At 38.0% G+C, this 25,076-nt stretch overlaps 1 protein-coding gene across 6 annotated transcripts in view; it reads left to right on the top strand.

The window, feature by feature from the left end:
• Positions 1-25,076, top strand: part of pcsk5b (proprotein convertase subtilisin/kexin type 5b) — a 215,209-nt gene that overhangs the window by 67,660 nt on the left and 122,473 nt on the right. For all 6 annotated transcript variants that reach the window (XM_056463159.1, XM_056463164.1, XM_056463161.1 and 3 more), the window contains exons 8-13: positions 808-1,020; positions 10,606-10,706; positions 15,540-15,643; positions 15,846-15,963; positions 16,084-16,272; positions 20,619-20,755. In XM_056463159.1, coding sequence (XP_056319134.1) covers positions 808-1,020; positions 10,606-10,706; positions 15,540-15,643; positions 15,846-15,963; positions 16,084-16,272; positions 20,619-20,755 — 862 coding nt within the window. The remainder of the gene's footprint in view (positions 1-807; positions 1,021-10,605; positions 10,707-15,539; positions 15,644-15,845; positions 15,964-16,083; positions 16,273-20,618; positions 20,756-25,076) is intronic.

The raw sequence follows: 25,076 nt of genomic DNA, 5'->3' as shown, positions 1-25,076 counted from the left end.
AAAATTTCACCCCTGCTGGCGATGGAGAGGAACAGATGATCTTAGCTGTTAGAGAATCAGAAATATAGATTTCTGTGGTGGAGAGTGAATAAAGTTTGCCTTTAGGTGGAGATATACCTGGCAATAACTCTATAGCACAGTCATTGGGTCGATGAGGAGGTTAAAAAGCAGCTTGCGACTTAATGAACACTCTCTTCAGGTCAAGGTACTCACTGAGCCATGTTAATGCCATCCTCTTTGCATCTTTTAGCTATTTAGTAATTCAAAAGCTATTGGAAAAAAAGTGCTTTGTTTTAGTTAGTCCATCTTTGTTCAAGTTAGGTGAATTCAGAAGCATACATACATGGGCCTCTAAAAGATTATTATTTATATTTTTCTAGCTTGTGCCCACACAGACCCACACTGTCACAATCTAGTTTCAATACACAATCGATTTTGAACTTTTTAGAATCCATCCAGATTTTTTTTCCTCCCACTTCTACATGATAATCATAATTGAACCAAACCATAATTTTAGAGTAGGTCCACATCCCTAATGTATGTGTATGTGTTTTTTGGTGAAATTTGATTCCTGCATCTATGTAGAATATTATTTCTAATTATTATTTCTAGCTTGTTTCTGTAAGTATTTATTATGTAAACAGTAAACAGAGTCCGTAAATAAGTAATAATAATGTCATTAATCATTAAACACATCTATCTCTCTCTCTCTCTCTCTCTCTCTCTCTCTCTTTCTCTCTCTCTCTCTCTCTCTCTCTCTCTCACTATCTCTCTTTCTCTCTCTCTCTTTCTCTCTTTTTTTCACAGGGCAGGAAGGGACGGGGCTCAATATTTGTGTGGGCATCTGGAAATGGTGGCCGCAGTCGTGATCACTGTTCATGCGATGGTTACACTAACAGCATCTACACAATATCCATCAGCAGCACCGCAGAGAGTGGCCGGAAGCCCTGGTATCTTGAAGAGTGTTCCTCGACCCTTACCACCACCTACAGCAGTGGAGAAAATTATGATCGCAAAATTGTAAGTTACCAAGAACATTGCAAGGGAATTTTAATTGTATCTTTAGCCTTGAGTTGACTTGTTTTTTAAGCATTTATGAAAGTTACCATATTGACTGTGACTGTTTTGAAGACAAAAAGCGTTTTAGGCCAAAAAAAATTAATGGCAAACTACAATAGCCACTTTTCTACTGTGTGAGCTAGGGCTTTCAGTTGGCTGGCCAACAGGTCACAGTACAGCACAAACAAATTCTCCTTATGTCCCCAAATCAAATGTCATACAACCTACCAGTTCAAAGGAAAGAAGAAAGTTGTTGAAATCACACCAGTAAAGAACCGCTTTTTTTGTAAGAACCGCTCCGACCACTGTGGATTGTAATGCCTTTACACTGTGCCCACATTTTTTTTTATAGTTGTCCTGGACATTTACTGTTTTGTGTTGAATTTGTAGCTTGGCAAACTCAGCAGCAATGTATTGTCATTGTTTTCAATCTGCCATTAAACCTTCTCCTCAGTCTGAATGTCAGAGCCCTGGCATCTTCAATTAAGCAGTACAGTCTGTTCTCCATTTTTTTTTTTTCTTTTTTGTGTGTACTCTACGTTTGTGCACAAATGTAATGCTGCTACACACCCTCCTTACCTGACTCAGGCAAACACCGCCCTTTGCCTTTCACTCTGCCCCAAAACACCAGATAACCTGCTTTGCCTCAAGATTTCTGAAAAAGTGGGCCGAAAAAACCCAGTGATTGGCCCCAAGGAACTCTACTACACTAATAAAATTAACAACACTTCAGACACCCGCAAATTATTCAGGATGTTCAATACTCTGCTCTGTCCCCCAGCTCTTGATTTGGCCTCAATTTTTACACAAGTGGCCTTTTGGCCTCACTTTCAACTCAAATCATCAATTTGTTTCCCAACACATCCATTCCAATTCTTCATCAAGCAATACCCACTGCTGAGAATTCACTCTCCTCCTCCTCACTCCTTACTGAGGAAGAAGTATTCATATTCGCTCATCCTTTGCACTGGCACATTCCTAACTATGTTTTATACAGGCCCGGGTGCATAACCCCCCCCCCCCCCCCCCCCCCCCCGCTCAAAAACGAAACATCACTCAAAAAGGAGATAGTCAAACAACTGGAAACAGTTGTTTTTAACCAAATTTACACATTTCTATTTCACAATAACCTGCTGGATGTAGCCTAATCAGATTTCGAATGTGGACATTCCACTCAAACTGCCCTACTTTCAGTCACCAAAGCCCTGCAGATTGCCAAAGCAGTTTCTAAATCATCCATTCTGCTTATACTAAACCTGTCTGCTGCTTTTGATACAGTAAATCACCAGATTCTACTTCCCACCCTCTCCTCAATGGGCACTGGAACCCTGCTTTGCTGGTTGGAGTCTTACCTCACCAGCAAATCATATAGTGTTTCCTGGAGAGGTATCCAAAGCTTACCAGCTGGCCACTAGAGTACCTCAGGGATCTGTTGTAAGTCCCCTACTATTTTCTATTCACACCACATCACTAGTAACCATCATCCAATCACATGGTTTCTCTCATTGTACGCTGATGACACACAGCTCGAACTTTCATTTCATCCAGATGACCCCACAGTAGCTGCAAGGATCTCACACTGCCTGGAAGATATCTTGGCTTGGACGAAAGAACATCATCTCTACCTACTGCTTAACCTGGTAAAAACTGAACTTCTTGTCTTTCCTGGAAAACCCACATACATCATGACTTCTCAATCCAGCTGGGATTATCCAACATTGTTCCATGTAGTTTGGTTAGGAATCTTGGTATGATTCTGGATGATCTGTTGTCCTTCAAAGAGCAAATTGCTAACACAGCTCGATCTTGCAGGTTTACACTCTTCAACATCAAAAAATTAGATGTTGCTTAACAGATCATGCTGCACACTTTTAGTCCAAGCTCTTGTCATTTCAAGGCTTAACTGCTGCGATGCACTTCTAGCTGGACTTTCATCCTGCACCCTTAAGCCTCAGATGATCCAGAATGTTGCAGCTCCTCTGATCTTCAATGAGCCCAAGAGAGACCATGTAACCCCTCTTTATCTTACTGTCACGTGGTGGAGAATCACAAAACACAAAACACAAAGTGCAGCAATTTATTTTGACAAAAACAAAAGGGTTCCTAATCTTGCACAGGAACTACAAACAAGATACAAAAATCTAGAACTGAGACCAGACAAGAAAACTAACAAAAAAACCCAAAAATAGGCGACTACAAAAACAGGGTAGGAATGTTAACAAAAAACAAACAAACAAGAATCCAAGAATAAGCAAATACAAAACTAGATAACCAAACAAACATACCAGGCATGAGGGGCTAACAAAATCCTAAGGCAACTAAAACACAAGACAAAAGGGTTTATGAAGACAGGGCTAAATTAACAAACAAGAAACAGCTGAAACAGAATACAATCAGAAGTGCAAAGGATTGTAGGAAATGAAGTTAAACTACAAAACAAGCTAGTGCCCTCAAGTGTCCAAAAGAGGGCGCTGCAACATGTGACACTTACTGCATTGGTTAGTGGTATCTCACTCCATTAGTGGCACTGCACCTTTTAACCTCCACCTGCTCCTGAAGGTTTACATCCCCTCTTGGAGCCTCTGGTCAATCTTCCACACTGGTGGAATAATCTTCCTATTACCACTCAGACAGTAAATTCACTGGTATCCTTTAAATGTCAAAGTAGTTGATTTAAACAAATAAAACTGAAACTGATGTAATGAATGATTTTGTCATTAACAGTGAAAATATATAGGTGATATAGGTTGATATAGGCTACACTGAAACTGTGGTTATATCCCTGTAATTTTTATTATATTAATATTTTATTTAACAACAAGTTTGTGAGGCATACAAGCGGACCTTCTTTCGAACATATCTTCAAATGTTATTCATTTTTCTTGTTTATTTTTTAGATAACTGAGCTACAAAAAATTACAATTAAGATATAATCTATACCAAATGAGATTCGTTCCAAAGAATTTTTTCCAACAAAAATATATGAACAATAAACACAACTGAGGCAAAAAAGTGACACGGTGGTTAGTACTCACCTAACAGCAAGAAGGTCGCTGGATTGAGTTCCGACTGGGTCAGTTGGCATTTCTGTGTGGGATCGGTGACACACTCCCTGTGTTGGCAAAGGTTTCCTCTGGGTGCTCTGGTTTCTCCTACAGTCCAAAGACATGCGGTATAGGTGTTATGGTCACACAATGAAGACAAGGATGGTTATCTCTTTTCATCAATTTATTCAAAACAATGTGGATAGTTCAACAGGAGAAGAAGGTAAGTGATATTCTTGGATGGAGTGCAGTCTTGTAACCAGTTCACAATGTAAACAAGGATCAATACAGTACTGAGGAGGGAGATTGAGAAGGAAGGTGACTGGGTTGATCTGGGAGTGCATGGTAAATGGTCCTATGTAGCGGGGACTCAGCTTGTGACATGGCAGACGGAGGCAGATGTCCCTGGTGGAAAGCCATACCTTGTCACCCTGCCGATAGGTAGGATTGGGGAGACAATGACGATTGGCGGCATTGGTATACCTCCGTACTGCCTGCTGCAGGTGGACATGAGCCCCACATCCTCTCGCTCTCTCTGAACCAGTGATCTACCACAGGCACTTCAGAGTTCTCGCTGGACCATGGGAACAGGGAAGGTTGGTATCCTAAAACACATTGAAAGGGTGTTTGACTGGTGGAAAATTGTTGAAGGGAATTCTGTGCATACTCAGCCCACGGTAGATACTGGCTCCAGGTGTTCTGATGTTGCAAGCAGTACGTCCGGAGATAGCAGGAAACTTCTTGAATTTCTTCTTGAAGTTGAAAGAATGCCTGCCAGACCCTGGTGATGAATTGTGGACCCTGATCTGATACAATATCTTTCGGGGAGCCAATATCTTTCCAGAGCTGTAGGGAGACCTTTCAAAGGGAATAATTTGCAGGATTTAGAAAAATTATCAACAAAAATGGTGGTATACCCTTGTGATGTAGGTAAGTTGGTGGCGAAGTCCACTCCTAAGTGGGTCCAGGGTTGGCAGGGAATAGGCTGTGGCTATAATTTTTCTTTGGGCAGACGACAAGGCGTGGTGGTAATGGCACAGACCGAGCAACCCTGGACGTGCTGGGTGACGTCCTTGGTTATATTGGGCCACCAATACCTCTGTTAGAGGGTTCACCTGCAGCTGGGATGTCAGAAGCCAACGGAGGTATGCACACTATCCAGGAGTGAAATACAGCATCTGGAAGGCAAGTACAAACGACCATGAGGGAGTTCTGGGGGTGTTGGTTCTTCGGCAGTGGTGGCTCAGATCTCTTCATCCGACTGCCACAAGATGACAGTGAGGAAGATGGTTGAAGGTAGGCCTGGTTCGGGGGTATTGGAAGTAAGTTCTGGTGAGTACATCTGGGAAAGGGCAACTGCCTTTATATTCTTATGACCCGGTTGGTAGGTTATGTTGAAATGGAATCGGGCAAAGAATAGGGACCAGCAAGCTTGGCGTTCAGGTGTTTGGCGGAGATACTGGAGGTTTTTGTTATGACCGTGAATGGGAACTGTGCTCCTTCAAGCCAGTGACGGCATTCTTCTTAAGGCCAGTTTGATGGCTAAAAGCTTGCGGTCCCCAATGCCATAATTCTGCTCCACTGGTGATAACTTCCATGAATAGTACGCACAGGGATGAAGGGTTTGGGGTTCACCAAACCACTGCAATAGTAGGTGAGCAAACACCACCCACCTTTTAGAAAAAAAAGTTGCCAAATCCCAGAAACCTCTGCAACTCTTTCAGAGTTTTAGGTTCGTTCAGCTGGGAGACGGCGTCCACTTTGTCTTTTTCCATGCTGACCCTCTCAGTGGAGATCACATTTTTCAGCTTTCTGATAGAGATGATTTTCTCTGAGACTTTTTGAACATGAGATTGATGGTCTGTCAGATTACGGGAATAAATTAGGATATCATCTATGTAAACTATAGTAAAATGATGGAGGAAGTCTCTGAAAATCTTATTCATAAAACTTTGTGATATGGAAGGACTGTTAGCGAGGCCATAAGGCATCACCTGGTACTCATAGTGTTTCGGACGGAGTGATGAAAGCTGTTTTCCTTCATCCCCCTCCTGGATACAGATAAGGTTGTTCGTGCTTCGGAGCTCAAGCTTGGTGAAGATGTGGGCTTCGCGGAGCTCCTCCAAAGCAGCCGGAACCAGAGGCAAAGGTTAGGCGAATTTGTCTGTGGCTGCATTCAGGACCCTGTAATCTATACAAGGCCTTAGTCCTCCATCCTTCTTGGCAACGAAGAAGAAGCTGGATGCGGCTTGGAAGGTGGATGGTCTGATGAACCCTTGACTGAGAGCCTCGTAGATGTAATTCTCCATTGCCTCGTGCTCAGGATGAGATAAGGGATAAATCCTTCCATGCGGTATTTTGGCATTAGGCAGCAGGTCAATACTACAGTCCCAGGACCGATGTGGGGTAACTGTGTGGCTCGTTCCTTTATGAAATCGTTGAGATAAGGGGTGTAGATGGGCAAGATAAAAGCGTTTGAAGAGGGAGGTGAGTTTTCCTTTGAAGTGGAGTGAACAGAAAGGGTGGTGCGATTGTGGAGTGTGAACAGCAGGGGGAACAATGTAACCATTGGTGGTGCATGCGGAGCTCCATCCTTTGACGTCTCCAGTGCTCCAGTTAATGTCAGGCTGATGTTCGGCAAGCCACGGTCAGCCCTGGATGACATCTACATTACCTTGTGGGAGAATGAGTAGGATTGATCTTTCTCGATGATGATGTAGGGACTGGATGATGACTTCTCTGGTACGCTGAATGCCATCGCTCGTCCTGTAAGGGAGATTATGAAAGCAACTTTGGAAATCTCATTGGGAAACTAGTTAGCATTAGCCTCTATGTAGAGTTCACATTGCAGAAAAAAGCCATTGCAGGTATCAGGATCGCTTAAGTAGCTCATGGGGTGAGCCAAGGGCATACTGGTTATGACCACCGGGGTGGTAGCGGCGCTCATGAGAGTGGAAGGCAGCGTATGATGCATAGAATGCACCATTCCAGCGAATGGGTCCGATGAGCTTCCGGTTAGCGCTGCATTAGCTTCCATAGCTCCGTGTGTTTGTCTTCTGGGCTGGAACCCTGTCACGGTCACACAATGAAGACAAGGATGGTTATCTCTTTTCAACAATTTATTCAAAACAATGTGGATAGTTCAACAGGAGAAGCAGGTAAGTGATATTCTTGGATGGAGAGCAGCCTTATAACCAGTTCACAATGTAAATGAGGATCTTCATTCAACCATCTGAGTATAAAGTCACTTCCCTTAATCACAGCTTCTGCATCCACAGGAGAAACGTCCACGGTAGAAGGGAAATATCCACGGAAGAAGGCGAGAAAGGGAGAAGGTGAGGTGAACCATCTCACTTCGATTTCAGCTGTTGTATAACTGGAAAAGGTGAGTCTTCATAGGGACTTGTGATTGCTGGTGCAGGTGTGTATAATTAGTATTCCGGTGATTGTGCACGGGTGTGGTGAGAGGTGGCTGGAGAGGGAGAGGAAGAGTGATGATTGGAGCTGCAGGAATGAGATGGTGAGGGAGAGTAATGATTTGAGCAGCAGGAACGAGTCGGGGATGTGACGATAGGTGAATTGAATAAACTAAATTGGCCGTAGTGTATTTGTGTGAATGTGAGAGTGTATGGGTGTTTCCCAGTACAATATTGCAGCTGAAAGGGTAAAACATGTGCTGTGTAAAACAAGTGCTGGATAAGTTGGTGGTTCATTCCGCTTTGGTGACGCCTGCTGAATAAATGGACTAAGCCAAGGAAAATGAATAAATGAATGAACACAACTGGTGATTTGCTTTGCTCCATAGTATATAAGGATTCAATTAATGCTCCACTGTAATTGTTTTATCAGAAACCTCTATCAAAAATTTGCTACATTTTTAATATAAATCATTATTTTAAAGATTATGTCTTGAGCATCTTATTTTTCCTCTGTCATGTGCGTTCATATTCTCCATCTCACCCGTGAAGAATTTTGGCAGGGGACTGTTTACTAAGTAAAACAGTGTGCATAAAAAGTTAGTCTGCATCAAAAAGTCTGAAAATCAATAAAGTTTGAAAGATTAAATAGTGATCTGACATGCCATCACAACTCCAACATTATCAATATCAATACCATGTGATAATATTAGATCTAAGGTATGATTATGCCGATGAGTAGGTTCTGAGATATGCTGTTTCACTCCAACAGAGAATAGTATGTCCAGAAAGGCCAGACTTAAAGCATCTTTTTTATTATCTATATGAGTTTTAAAATCTTAATTATAATCATTTAAACTTTGTCTGTGGCTAAAATTACTTCAGATAAGAAATCATCAAATTATTTTGTAAAGTTAGTGTTGTGCCCTGGAGGTCTAAATACAGTTTCCAGCATACATTTGTTTATATTGCACGGTAAAATATACTACACTATTACTTCAAATAAAATATATTTGAAGCCAGAGCAATGACACAAAAATATTACTATATATTATGCCAATAACTCCTCCTTTCCCTTTAAGACGAGGCACGTGTTTATAATGATATCCTTCAGGTGAAGACTCATTTACGGTCATGTAATTGTCTGGTTTTAGCCTGGTTGCTTTTTTTTTAACAGAGTGCGTCTAGCTTTAGATTAATTATCAAATCATTAACAAAAAGAGTTTTAGAGAGAGAGAGAGTGATTTAATGTTGGGTAATCTTAGTTTTATATTTTGATTACCTTCATTTTTTATTTGATTAGCATCAATTAGATTGGTACATATTGTTATATTTAGAGATTCTGGGAACAGACATAGTCACTATGTTATAAAATCTAGGTGGCTCTTTGTTTTGCAGTTTATCTGAGTTTGGTCAACTGTGAAAGCTAGCAGACAGTCTGTTTAGATTGTCTGCTCCATGACCTGTGCCCCAGTGCTAGCACTAAGACTATAAGCTTTTACTAGAGAGATTACTAGAGAGTAGAGCTGCCCCAGCCTGGGTGGGACAAAGACCATCTCTCTTCAGCAGGTCAGATTTACCACAGACCAATTGGCCAATTGTCTACAAAACCTGTTAATCATTGGGCACCACTAGACATCCAGCCATTGAGTGATGAGAGTCGGCTGTGAAACTCATCACCATGATTAGCCGACAGGGGGCCAGAGCATATTGCAGTGTCTAACATTGTCTTTGCAAGATCACACACCTATAAAATTACTTTTAGTGATCTCTTTCTGAAGTAGCCAAACGTCATTAGTGCCAACATGGATAACGATCTTACTGAACTTATGTTTAGATTCAGCCAGCATTTTTAATTTTGACATGATGTCAGGCACCCTGGCTCCCTGCAGACATTTGACTATGGTGGCTGGTGTCTCTGTTTGAATGTACCATACTATAGAGTCACCAGTTATTAGGGCACTTTCATCAGGTTACTCAGTGGGTGCATCAGTGAGGGGGCTAAATATGTTTGATGTTGGAACAGACATATGGTGGGAGGATGCAACAACCAGAGCCAAACATTGTGCAGGGCATGCTGGGCTAGTCACATCCAAACTTTATCTAGATACCTAAAACTCTTACTCTTACAGAAGTAATTTTTTGCTCACTGTGAGTTGAAGTAGAGTTCTGACTTAACATTGGAATCTGATAAGTTACACTGATAAGCATGTATATGAAATGAGCAATATGCACTAATCAGTTCAAACAGAGAATTCTGCATTGCTTTCTTTTCATATTTATTACTACGCGAGACAACATTTGTTTTCAAAAAGAGTTATTTATATTTAACATAGATTTTTTTTTTAATTACTTTGACTATCAGAGAGTATTTTTTTTCCCGTTTTGGAAAGTTAAAAATAGTGTTTTTCATATGCTGCAAAACAGTTGACGCTGTATGTCTGTAACAAAATATAAAACATTCAAAGTATTTTAAATAGCCACTTAAGAGCTAAAATGTGCTGTCCATGTATGTGGACAGTCAAGCCCAAGGACGGTATACATTCATTCCACACAGACTGAAATATTTCAAGTGTTGATTTCTTTTAATGTTGAGGATTTTGATGACAACTAATGCAAACCCCAAAAGTGGAGTGTCCAAGCACATTTAACACTTAACAATGCAATTTACTGTGGAAGAAGGTCCTTGCACTGGTCAGACCCTAATTATAAATGGAGCAATTCCAATATGGTCTTCGAACCACCAGTGCTTGGGCCTTGATAATAACAAACAGCAATTTCAAAAAGCTCCTTTCAACAATAGTGCTCATACGCTGATAAACATATAAATTCCAATAGGATCCTCACTCTACCGGTGCTTGGACCCTAATAAACATATGGATCCATATCCAACTAAAATTTGAAAATTCATTAAATCAGTACAACAAAGGTAGAACTAAGCTTTATTTCACAAACTTGCCATAAAGACAGCTCAGCTTATTTAAAAAGGAAACATCTATTTAGTACTACTATTTAATGTCAGTTGTATCATTTACGGTACATTACATGTGCTCCTAATTCAACAAGCATATTTCTCTTTTTGGTAGATCACTACAGATTTGAGACAGCGTTGCACAGACAGTCACACTGGAACATCTGCATCAGCTCCGATGGCAGCAGGGATCATTGCTCTTGCTCTGGAAGCCAAGTAAGGCGCTAAATCTCTCACCAAACTCTACTGTATTTTTCAGCTCTGTCAGAAATGGCTGATCATCTATTTATGCCACATCTATAGAATTTGTGTCTTAAACACAAATCACAAAAGGATCATACCATACAGTATTTTTTATCCTCTTTTTTACCCTCTGAAATAAAAATTGCTTTGTTTTTGCTGCAATTGTGCATTAATTACTTGTGTATTAGCTAACCATTTTACATAAGGGGTGACAAGACATATCCCACAAAACAAGACAAGAAGACTGAAAACCAGGAGCTGAGGTCTGGGACCTAAATTTGGGATGCCTGAATTAACTCTAATACACCTTTTCTGGAGATTACAAGCAATAATAACCTGTTCTTCATGTAAAATACCATAAATTGTATAGAAGGAGAATACAAGGGAGAATAACTGATGGAATTTTAACAGAGATTAGAATCAATAATGAGTTATTATGAGATATAATGAGAATTATGGTCCACTGCAATTTCAAATATGATGCTCAAAACAGTTTCTATTTGTTATTTCTATTTTGTTGACAAAAAAAAAATTTAAATTGTGGCGAACAAATTTCCACCAACTATTACCAATAAAAATGATGTGATGATGATTGATGATGATGACAACTAAAATACAATCATAGTGTAATTTTTGTTTAGTGAGATAATTGTGTGATTTAGTGAGATTTAGTAAGATGTGAGTGGACATTTGTTGGAAAATTTGCAATCAGAATTATTCACACTCAGTCTTGGTGTGTGATGCGTAAGCTGCGCTTGAAAAGTAACTGGTTCACCATAGTGGTGTTTGTCTGCTAAAACTATGAAATAGCAACAGACAAAGAGGAAAAAGTAAAGAAAATAATTTGGTTATTTGATATCATATCAAATTAATTTCACATTTGATATCAGGAAAAAAATAATGTGTAAATTGTGGAGAGGAAATTTCTGATAAAAAAAATACTAATAATCTAAAGCGCATCTCCAAGCCAGGGAATCATCTTGAAATGCATACAAAAGTAAACAAACTTTTCATATTATTTTATTTATCAACTGAAATTGTATAGCCTCTAGATGACCTGTAGAGAACTGACATTAGATTAAGTTATTAAATTATTGACTTATTGAAGAATAAATAATATTTGTTGCTGTCAATTTGAATCAGTAAGTTGTAAATTCATATGATCATGCCATTAAATTTGCCAAAGAGTTGTTTACTAATGTGATTCATTGTACAGTGAAGCAACGGTGTACTTTTTGTTCTACAAGTAGCTGCAGCTACAGTTTAGCTCTAACCTGATCAAACCCGTGCTAGAATTACACGGGCTGTCTGCAGGGTTCCCACGCTCCTTAAATGTTTTTGAATTTCAGACACGCGAATTTAAGGCTTGCAAAGTATTTGAAAACAAACATAGGTCTTTAAAAGTGCTTGAATTAAATTCGAAATAAAATTTGTTTGTGGTGTTATTTTAAAGGTTGTACTAAACAGAACAAAAAAAAACAAAAAACTAATTATCAGATTACTAGATTTCCATTGGATGTGTTTGGCACGTCCAGAACTGATCTAGTGCTTGTGTTTAAAGGGTTTCTGTGAGATCTTAAAAAGTGTGTAAAAGTATTTAATTACATTTTTAAAAGTTGATATGACTAATTATTTTTGTGGATATGCTTGTTCGTGTGACAGGTAATTTATGAAGACTAGTAGCCTAGTATTAGGCTACATCTCTTCCAAGGAAAAAAGAAAAAGAAGAAATGGTTAAATGCTTCTTAAATTCATCAATTAAAGTTTGCCATTCCCTATGTTCATGGGATTTGATATGTATCATTCCATATGATGGTATTAGTTTTTCCTGCTTAGAAAATTGAGGCAGCCACTTCCATATTTTGTTTATTAGCTAGGCCTACTTGGCCTCTCTTGTAATTTAATTTTAAAAAATTATAAACAGACAAATAACAAAATGTACAAAAAATATTGATATATGATTTTTGTCAATATTACACACCCTATGCAGAGTATTATTTTAATTTAATCAGATCTTAAAAATGCCTTCAACCTTAAATTTGAGTTATAGTGGAAATCCGGTATTAAGCCGGCATTCCTCCAGTGTGCAAAAAAAGACTAAATAAGATTTACATTAAAAACTGATTTACAAAATAATTTTGACTTGAGTTTATTCATTAAGAAGTAACATCTCTATTGGTGAATGTGCAAATGTTTAATGTTATTGGATTAACAATGTTAATCTGAAAAAAATTTAATTTAAAAGGTTATATTTTGTATAGCCAGAATTTAAAAATATATATATATTTTTATTAATATTTTTGCAATGTTTCAAAACTACACCTATGCTTTCAAAACATCATCATTACTCTGAAGTTTTTAATGTAAATATCAAGTGTACAGTACAGTAAGAACTTTAATGATGCTGTATATGCTCGTTATATGAATTGTAAAGGAATTATAAATTATTAAAAAAGCTATATTTTAAGTTAGAATAGTTTGTTTAAATGAATGGATACAATATTATAATTAAATTAGACCTAAAATAAACCAAATATATTTTAGTCAACTAAATCTATAGTAGATTTAATTTACTACAATTTTATGAAATTTAGCTGACTACAACTAGACTAGCCTCAGTCTCTGAACCAGCACTTGAAGTGACTTATTTAAAAAAGGGATAAATGTTGGCACACTGCCTAAAAGGTTATCAGCAAGACTATGCCACAAGATCTTGTCACATCCCATGTGTCATAGGGAATACCGATTGGAATAATTATAAGCATAGATGGTCATGTGCATTTACTTTAGTAGTACTTTACCTTAGTAGTACTTTACCTTACCGTAGTACTTTACCTTAGTGCTGCAAGAAAATGTAGGCAAACAAAAAATAACCCAGGACAATTTAAAGAGCCCCTATTATACATGAAATAGGGTCATATTTAGGTTGTAAGGGTCTCCAACAACAGTCTAATATGCATGCAAGGACAAACAACACTTTCATGGTCTTATAATCTGCATTTATTTTTACCTAATTATTCCAGCGACTCCCATATAAATCGTTCAGCGATTTATTTGTTCCCAAACCCCTCCTCAGCACGAAGCTAATCTGCGCTGATTGGACCAATGACAGCCTGTTGTGATTGGTCGAAACTGACAGCCTTCAGCGCGAGACAGAGTGAAATGCCCAGCTGCTAATCAACAATATAAAAGTAGTCACAGTGCATACACGCTTCATAGTGGATTTTGGCTGCCAGTGGGTGAATGTAAATACAGACGATAGACTAGAAAATACTGACGACTAACTATTTTATTGAGCAAAAAGTCCAGGAACTGGCGAGGAGATCTCCTAACCCGTCACAGTCTACTTGCTCTTTTCACACACACACACACACACACACACACACACACACACACACACACACGCACACACACAGGGCCGGCGCGTCCATAGAGGAGACCTAGGGCGGCAGAATAGAGAGGGCACGGCGCTCAGTATCCGCGAACTATTTTAAAACTTGACCGTTGCATGTGTGTAGGAAAAGCTGACGATCCGTAAACAAAGCGGCACGCGTCGCATTTTCAACGTGGCTTTACACGCGATATGAGAATATATAGAGTTAACCTGATACAGTACACGCGGTTACAAGTAACAAAACACAACTAAATACATAATTTGCAAGCTAGAGTAAACGAGGCAACAATTTTAATCGCACGTACTTACACTGGTGAAATGGGGGAAGAAACTGATCCATGATGCACTGATCCATGTTCTGACAGTCTTTACTGATCCTTCCTTTAACAAACCGATGAAGTCTTCTTTGTAAGCATGTAGTTTCCAGAAGCACTCGATCTGCTCAAGGCTGGGCTATATTGTCGAGGTTTCATCTTTGATTAGACTGTCAATAATATCCATCTGCACAGCGTGACTTCATTCGACCGGTGTCTGTCTCTGTGTCTGTGTGTGTGTGTGTGTGAGTGAGACTTTTTTTTCTGTTAGTGGGCGGGGCCGCAGGTTTCAAATCTCCCGGGTTTGCGCGGCGCAACTACTTGTGTTTCGTAGCCGCGTCATCACGAAACACCTAATGACTTGTTATCAAGACGACTCGTTTGAAGCACTATGAGTCTACTCTTTTATAGATGAATCAATAGTTTTAAACACTGTACACTTACAGATTTAAGCCTTAGCTGGATATTTCACTTCACTTAGAGCTGTGTTACACAACTGATAATATGGGCTCTTTAATGTTATGACACCCCAATTCTGAAATTCTGAAAAGTTTACCACTCATCATTGTGGTGTCTTTCCACTTAAAAAAACAGTCTTTCCATCATGAATGCAGCAATTATTTGTTTCATGTCAGTAGAGCAGGTATTGCAACCAAAACATATGGAGTAAAAATTTACTTTTAGTTAAATTATTTAGATACATTAATATTTTAACTTTCAAAAAATAAATTTGATGCATGGTGATCATGTTTTTTTGTTAGTATTATTATACATGCTAAAAGGGCTGCTGCTCAGTAACTCCGTGTTGTACTGAATTCTTCTGATGTCAGTGGTAGAATATCTCTCAGTAGAATGTCAGTCCCTAAATTCATATGTACAAGGAAAATACTTTGTGGTTTGTGTCTTCTGTTAATTTTTAGAGTGAATTCTTCAACCAGAAGCAAGCAGCAAATAGCTGAAGCCAGCATAATTGTTTGGATCATAAGAGTGTGTGTTGAAAAATAGATATTTTTAAAATCTAGTTTGGAGATATTTAATCATGTGTTTGTCATATAGTTGCACAAGTCCATTAATTATCTTATTTTGACTTTGTTGCAGTCCTTTCCTGACATGGCGAGATGTGCAACACATTGTAGTGAAGACATCCCGTGCTGGCCATCTCAGCGCTCCTGACTGGAAAACAAATGCAGCTGGTTATAATGGTAAGAGCCTTTTAAGTTGTTGTAGTCAACTGATGGGAAGTGATACTTTTGAATAACATCATGTGCCCAAATAAGTTCAATTGAATTAATCCAATTCAATACAATTCAATTGTAATTTAAGGTCAAATTAGTTTTATAGCAATTCTAAGTCTGTGCACTTATTATTTTTTGTTGACTAGTTAAGTTATACATTTTCTTGCAGTCAGTCACCTGTATGGCTTTGGGCTGATGGATGCAGAAGCTATGGTGAAGGAGGCAGAGCACTGGAAACAGGTTCCACTACAGCACATTTGTGTGGAAAATGCAGATAAACAAATCAGGTACCCATAATGCAATAGTTGTTTAACATGCAGGAGATGATCAGATATAAAAGTAATTGTTAATAGTAATTGTAATTGTTAAGTAGTAAATTCTCAAACAAGACATTTTTCATCCTGTAGAACCATCCGCCCAGAGCATGTTGTTCGTTCCGTGTACAAGGCAACAGGCTGCACTGATAATGCAAATCATCATGTTATTTATCTGGAGCATGTTGTTGTACGTATAACAATTACACACCCACGACGAGGAGACCTGTCCATCAACCTAACCTCGCCATCAGGGACAAAGTCACAGCTGCTTGCTAACAGGTACATTATACAGACTATTCACTATTTTAAGAATTACTGCATATTGCAGTTCTTTTGTGAGTACATTGTAGTTGAAAATTTCTCAGTGTTCCATTGGTTATGCTAAAGATATTTTTATATATTTTTGTCCAGTGATTGCCATTTGCGCTGTGATAATAGCCTGTTTATTACAAGGCTGACTCCAACTTCTTGTTTGCAGATCAATCCACTCCACATTTGTGTGTGTTTGGTTGTTAATCCCTCCCCTCTAATTACTATTGGCTGTATGTTTTAAAGGAACAGTTCGGACCAAAATGAAATGCATGGACAGCAGTTTTAATCAAACATTTAAATATACAGTTCTGTAAAAGACTATTGTGTGTGTTTCAGTTTGATGTTGTGTTCAAGCCACTCAACGTCATTTTAAAGGTATGCATATATGAACAACATTGTTTGCAGAGACTTACTCTGATGTTTTACCATTTTAGCCCAGACTATATCAAAAGCACTAAATAAAGCCCAAAAGTTCTATATATAGCCCAGGCTATATCAAAAATACCATGTGAGTTCCACATGAGGTTATTAATTAGCAAGTTATAATAAATATTACAAACGTAAACATTAGGTGAGTAGGTTACATTGTAATCCCATGTCCTCACAACATGCTATGGGATGATATTTGCAGTAATAAACAGTTTGGCTGTTTGCACCAGACAAAATACGACAGATATTTAAATACAGCCATTCAGAAGCATAGAATATGCACTCACTCACAAAATGGTAAGGTTTATAATCTAGTTAATACATAAACCTCTTTAATATTATCAAATGTAGATGCTGAATCACTGATGTGTGTTGGTTTTGAGTCACAGCTCTGTTTATTATCTGTTTATTTTATTTTCAAGGTTTGAGGTGAACTATCTGATGCTCCTTGTAGTAGTACGGCAACAAATGTGAAATAGCATTCAAACTCAAATTATTAGCATTTAACCTTGAAAAATCTTCCAAGATTTTTCAAAAATTGCCTTAAAATCACATGCCTTTAGACCAAGAAGCCTTGAAAACATGAATTTGAAGTATACTGACTGTTTCCAGGAGTTCACAAAAAATCACTCTTGAGGAGTTCTGATGATAATCAATTTTGCAGTCTTGTGCTCCTTTAAAATGTTGTCAAGTTCTGTTTACTTCGAAAACTGTTGCAACGGGGGGTGGGGGTGGGGGGGTTTATTGCAGCTCTGCTCCTAAAGTTCCTTATTATTAAATTTCCAAGAGTCAGTGTTCTTTTGTCAGCTGCGCAGTATACCGATGTTTGCTTGGCTCTAACCTCCTGTTCCTTGCAGAATTAGCTGCTGAATCATGTGATCTGTCTGACTGCACCCTTATTACTCAGTGCTTTATATCTGTTCTGAAACTGTACTTGAGTCTGAGCTGTATATGGAGTAGAGGATGCTAATGCAGCAGCATATCATCTTTGTGATCTGACCCTGTTGTAACTTTTGAGTAACTTTTGGTCTCGCACCTCATGCTCATTTCCTGCAGTTAACTGCAGTTAACAGATAACTTACGACCTACTTCTAATCTACCATATATATCCAAAATCCTTGAAACAATTGTTGCAAAACAACTTCAAACTCATTTATCTCAGAACAAACTGCTCACTCCACAGCACAGAAACTGCCTTTATAAAAATCACCAATTAACTTTTTATGGCAGCTGATTCTACACTAATGTTCATTCTCATTTTCCTCGACCTGAGTGCGGCCTTTGACACTATTTGTCACGAGACCCATAACAATCTTAACAATCTTAACTATCTTCTCTTGGCATTACTAATATCCTTGACTGGTTCAAATCTTATCTTTCTGACCGTACTCAGTTTATTCAACTCAAATCATTCACTTCCCAGCATTGTACAGTTTCTTCGGATGTACCCCAGGGCTCAGTCCTGGGGCCCCTGCTCTTTCATCATCTAACTTCTTCCCTCTGGTAATATTCTCTGTAAATAAAACATACAGTTCCACTGCTACGCAGATGGCACCCAGCTCTATTCCTCTGCAAAACCCTCTTCTGATTTTCCACCTTTGTCCCTTACAGTCTGCTTAGCAGAAATCAAATCGTGGCTCTCTCTTAACTTTAAGTTAAATAGTGCAAAAACTTGGGTTTTGCTTGTTGGTACCAAATCAACACTCTCCAAAACTGACAGCTTTTCCATTTCTATTGATGACTGTTGCATTTATCCCTTTAAGCAGGTCAAGAGTCTGCGTGTCATCCTTGATAGCACCCTATCTTTTGATTCTCATGATAATAACATCACCCAGTCTGCTTACTTCCACCAATGTAATATTAACCGACTCCGCCCTTCTCTTACCCCTCACGCAACTGCTGTTCTTGTTCATAGCCTTGTCACATCTCTTTTAAATTACGGCAGCTGCCTTTTCATTGGTCTCACTCATAAATCCCTCCGTAAGCTTCAGTTGGTCCAAAACTCAGCTGCCTGTATCATCACCAGAGCCCCTTCTTCTCAACATACCCCCCCCCCTTCTGTCCTGCAGCAGCTTCACTGGTTACCTGTTCACTTTCAAATTAATTTTAAAATTTTGTTGTTAACATTCATTCTCGATATTTGTCTGCCCTTAGTCATCTTGTTGCTCCCTTTCGCACTCTGAGATCTCCCTCCCTCCACTTGTCTGTCCCCTCTGCTCGTCTATCGTCCATGGACAGTAGAGCATTCAGACGCTCTGCCCCCCGGCTTTGGAACTCACTACCACCTGCCATCAGAAACATTAACCCCCTTACATTATTCAAAACAAGACTCAAAACTCACTAATTTAAGGTGGCTTTTACACTTAATTTTATCTGAACTATTGTTGTGTATACTTTTATATTATTTCTCTTGTCGTTAAATTGCTCTTGTTTCATTTTACGATGTCCATGAGTTGCCAGAAAGGCGTCTTTGAGTAAAATGTATTATTATTATTATTATTATTATTATTATTATTATAATTATTAGAATAATGGGTATGTTTTGTGGGTTATATTTCCATTACACAGCATCAGAAAATGTTGTAATGCTTGAAATTTCATGAATTTATGAATGAATTTATCTAAACCTCAATGTGCTTTTATTTCAAGAGCTTTTGAAATAAAGTTATGACGTGGCCATTAGTGAGCACATACAGTTACCAATGATTGACACGTTTTGTTGGTCAGAGCATAAAACAGCATCAGAAATTGTTGTAATGCAGATTTTTGTTAGAAAAGGAATTTATCTAGATCTCATCATGCTTACATTGAGAACTTTTGAAATAATAAAACTATGACACCCCTTGATTGGTTAATAATTGTCATGATCTGTGGGGCTTATTTCCATAACAAGACATCATAAGATGATATAAAGCAGGATCTTGTTAGAGAATACTTTAATCTAGCCCTTTGTGTTCCTTTTTTAGAACATTAAGCACAATGATTATTAATGTTATTAAAATTATGACTTATTATTTTTAATACATTTTTGACAGACCCAATAGTCAGCTCATACAGTTAGAAATATGAGGCCTGTTTTGTGGGTAATTTTCCATATCAAAACATCAGAGAATGTTGTAATGTGGCTTTTTCCGGCCTCATTTATGAAGAACCTTTGAAATAAAAATGTTATGATACAATATGTCGTAATATACATCAGTAATCTTTTACTACAATGGACAACTTTTGACATAACCTAGGCTGAAATAAAAAAAACATTAGGCTACATCTTTGCAAACAATGACTGTTTACATGGACGGCAGAAATTGCCTTATTTGAATTGTTTGACTTAATGATTATTGGTGTTTACATGAGTTGCTTTTTGAATGTTCCTTTCATGATCCCATTTTGCATGTTATAGCACATAATTCGATTAACATCGTTGTGTCACCACGCAATCCACAAAATAAACATACTCCACGTCTTGGTTATGCATACTCCAGATGTCATGATTATGGTTTTAGTCGGATTACATTAATCAAAAATTGCTATTTACATGCTAGACTTTTAATCGGAGTATTGTCTTTATCACATTGAAATCTGATTATTGGTGTCTATGTAAACGTATTCAATGTTGTGTTGATGTATGCATACCTTTAAAATGATGCTGAGTGGCTTGAATACAATACAAAATTGAAAAACACACAATATTTTTTTACAGAACTAAATATTTTTATGTTCAGTTAAAACTACTGTTCACTACATTTTAATTTGATCTGACTGTTCTTTAAAAAATACAGCCAATAGTACTGAGAGGGGAGGAGTTAATAGCCAAACAAGTGGAAAAGACAGTTTGGCGAATAAGAAGCTGACAAGTCAGCCACGTCTGTTTATTGTTTTTGCAGGCTGTTTGATCACTCAATGGAAGGCTTTAAAAACTGGGAATTCATGACAACCCACTGCTGGGGTGAGAAAGCGGCTGGAGACTGGATATTAGAAATCTATGACTCTCCCTCACAGCTCAGGAGCCAGAAAGCACCGGGTAATTGCTCCTACCAAACATACTATCAGTTATTCGATCTTTACATTTCAAATCAACAGCCTTACCTAGAGGTGATATTTTATGATTATATAAATTGTGTGCTATAACACTTTTAATAAGTAAACATATTTTAAATATTCCCTTAAGTGCTATGAAAAGCGCAGCTTAGTTCAATGTGTGATTCCTATGGAAAATTTTTTTTTACCAATATTTCACAAGCAAATGCAGTATTTTGCAAACAAAAACCCAGCGTTGTTAGTTAACAAATAAACATGTTGAGTTTAACAAATATAAATCATATTTCACAAATAAATATTTATATGCATGCAACTGCATGCAACCCTTGCATAAACACCAAATCTAGTTCATATAGCTGCATACTTGCAGATTTCTCACAAATGCATTTGGACTGATTTTCTTACACCAAGACAACAGATGGTGCTATGAGTTAACTTATGTTACTTTCCTGGGGAAAGCCTGAAACCAGTTCTAACTAAAACGGACAAAAATGTGTTGTGAACAGGTGATTTTCTTAGTGTACATAGTTACAATTTAAAAGATCTTCACACCGCCAACCCAAATAAAAATAAATAGTAACAATTATTCATTTGTTTTTCTTTGGCTTGTTTATCAGGGGTCACCACAGCGGAATTAACCACAGACTATTTCACGTTCACACTGTAAAATAAATGCAGATTATGGCAGTGATATAATACTAGATTTTATTAATACTTGCTCAGGGTTTTGCTTTGTTTGTTATTTATTTCTATGAGTCTATGAGTCTATGAACATTATATTTTATAAAAGGAAACATAGTGTGCTGTTTAAATGTTTTAAGTTGCTTGGCAGGGTAGCCTAGGCTCACATTATCTACTTCACTAGAGTTAAGCTGCTCGGCAAAGTAGCCAAGTTTTACACATAATATTATACACTAATGTTAACTCCCTGGGGTTAGCAAACACAAACATTCATTTCCACAGGTTAAGTCAAAAAATACTTAGTCATTTTTGATCGTATTTATAAGACAAAGATAGATTTGAAAACTTTAATGGGTATATTTTACTTGTATTTATTCATAATTACAACAAAACAATATGTTTTTTTTTACATTTGCAAAACAGGCAGGGGGGCTTTATCTTTCTGACACTTCTGTCAACATGACTGGCAAACGCGTCAGAAAAAACAACTAAATCTCTGTGAATATTTGTCTTAGATAAATGAAAGAAATACCTGCATAAAGCCTCAAATGTGAAATTTCAAACTTTTTTTAAAACAAATGTTGTCTTGCTTGGTAATCTTTATGGAAAGAAAACAAAGCAGACTTCTCCTGGGAGAGCTCTTTGTCTTCTCAGGTGTAAATCACTGCATTAGTTATGATAGTTCATGCCTCATCACATATGAGCAATAGAGTTTTTCAGTGTCTTAGAAAATTTTAATCAATGTAATGTTTTTTGGAAGTAAAAACATGATTTTCACATCATTTTGAAGCAAAAACTCTAGGCTACAAGTTCATAATAATATAGATAATAAAATGTATAGTAGCCAAGGCATGCATAAAGTCTAGTTCACTGGACTTAAGCCGGCTGGCAAAGTAGTCAAGGTGCATACATGAGCCCCTTTCACACATGCATAATTTTCTAACAATTTTCCAGAAAGAGATAATTTGTTAAAAGGTTCTTTTTTTTAAATGCTGTTAAGTACATTATGCCATTTTTTAGGAAAGTGAAGTTGTAAAGTTACCAGCAATTTCTGGGGCCAAACAAGCTGCATGAATGCAAAGTTTAAATAAAAGTTAAACAAAAAAAAAAAAAACGACACCCTTCATGTTTACAAATAAAAGTGCAGCGGTTTATTATTTATCAATGAAGTTGATCTGGAAATTTTTCAGATATTTACTGCTATTGATGAAAGGGGGTATAGTCCACTTTATTACTATTAAGCCAGTCGGCATCATAGCCTATTTGCACATACAGGGGTTGGGCAATTAAACTGAAGCATGGGGCAATTTGGAATTGGAGGTTTCACTGCTAAACTTGACCAGCCTGGTTGCCAGTCTTCGTTGACTGCACATTTTACCAGTAAGAGCAGAGAAGGTTAATTAGCAGATTAATAGCACAGGTTTACATAAAATATTGCAATGCACACAACATTATGAGTGACATATCAGAGTTCAAATAACGACATCTGTGACCAAGACAGCAAGTATTTGTGGTTTATCAAGAGCCACTGTAGCCTGGGTAATGTTAGCATGCCACTTTGAAGGATGAATCACACCCAACGGAGGTAACTGTGGAATCAAGAGGAAGCTGTCTGAAAGGGTATCCAGATACTGAACTCAGATGGTATCCAAAAATCAAAACCACAACTGCCCAACTCATTGAAGAATTAAATGTGCATATCAACTCTCTTGTTTCCATCAAAACTGTTCATTGGGAGCTCCACAAGATCAATATACATGGCCGGGCTGCTGTAGCCAAAACTTTGGTCACTTGTGCCAATGTTAAATGTTGGTTTCAATGGTGGTGAAGCATGTATTGTTTTCAGATGAGTCAAGCTTCACTGTCTTTCCCACATGCGATAAAGTTACAGTGTGAAGAATCTCTAAAGAAGCATACCACCCAGACTGTTGCATGGCCATAATGAAGCATGGGGATAGATCAGTAACGATTTGTGCTGCAATATCATGGCATTCTATAGGCCCAATACTTGTGCTAGATGGGTGCATCACTGCCAAGAACTACCGAACCATTCTGGAGCACCATGTGCACCCAATGGTTTAAATATTGTAATATTGTATTGTATAAATATTGTATGTAAATATTGTAAAGTGGTGCCAACTTTCAGAATGATAATGGATCAATACACACAGCAAGATTAGTGACAGAGTGGATTGAACATTAAACATGCTGCATCTGAACACCCTGCACGGGTCTTAAGGGTGGATGAGTAAGAACTTCCAGACCTCACTAAGGAGCAATATAATATGACGTACATTGCCTTGGACTAATCCTTGCAGCTGCTAGGGAACACACTGACAAGGAATATTTTAGCATATGTTCTGGCACTCAATCCATGACCACATACTTCAGTGCCCATCAACTTGACCTCCTGGATTTCACCTTTATTTTCCTCCTTGCCGTCGTTTGAGGTTGAAGGGAACACATTAGATTTCCAGGTTGGTGGGTAAGGGTGCAGTCCTGTAACATGAGGGGCACTTCAACACTCTGTGAATTTAATCTCAATGGTGTAGTTCTTTGCAAGATGGTCTGTGGAGTAGCAACAGCGAAAGCAGATGTAATTTTCTTTCAAAAGCTGTTTGAGATCATTTATGGTATTCTCATATAAGCCTATATATTTCCTCAGATAGTGTTGCTTCATATGCAAAGGGAAGTTTTTGTTAGGATCAATACATTCTGTACTTTCTCCGGCTCGGCTTTAGTGGTTCCCGAGACCTGCATCTTGTGAGTGTATACTGATATATTATGCTTCTCCCATTTACTTCTCCTCTCTATGTCAGTTTGCACGAAGAAGTTAAAACTTAGGTTGGACCAAGCTCCTGTCTCCATGGTAATAAAGTCTACCAACAATGAGAAAGTTGAAAAGTTAAGTCAAGCCACTTCTCTTGCTATTTGAATGGAAATTTTTCAATAATAGGCTTGATACCTCACAAAGTATTCAAATATGGCATGTCTGCAAGGTAGCTGTCCTGTTTGTTCTCTTTGGCAAACTTTGATAACAGGTTGGCTAGATCCCTGAGTCTTTGTGGATTTTTCATTGTAACCTTTGTAAAGTTTTCCAGCTTGTATAATAAGGCCTGTTTGACAGCATCTGGTGAGCCATATATTTTGTTGAGGCATTACCATATCATGCTCAATCCAGTTACTGGATTTTTGATGTTGACATTTTTAATTGTTCTTGTTCTACAGACTCTTGTCCTAGATACCTAGTAAGAAGGTTGTGATCTCCAGCAGCAGACATGTCTAGATTGGCTTTCTGGAACATTGTTTTCCTGGTTGGTCATCATATGCAGTAAGGCCTGAGGTAACCAGGCTGCTACGAGCTAGGCACGACTGAGTTTTTAAATAATAGGTAGTAATAAACAAAGTTAACTTGGTGGTTTAAATAGTCTTATAAAAATCGCAATGAACACAACTCTAATGTTGTACAATAAGAAATAATAAGAGACATTGCTTTGCAAGAGAAAGACAAAAAAAAGATGGTCGCTGGAGAAACTGAGAGAGCTCGCAGGCTGCTGCGATTGACTATGGCATAGTCTGATTTAAATCATGTGGACCCAGTGGAAAAAGTACTGAAAAATCAT

This window comes from Danio aesculapii, chromosome 8 (assembly GCF_903798145.1).
Source record: "Danio aesculapii chromosome 8, fDanAes4.1, whole genome shotgun sequence".
In the NCBI taxonomy this organism is placed as follows: domain Eukaryota; kingdom Metazoa; phylum Chordata; class Actinopteri; order Cypriniformes; family Danionidae; genus Danio; species Danio aesculapii.
Note: the sequence above shows the minus strand (reverse complement) of the source record. Positions and strands in the feature narration are given on the sequence as shown.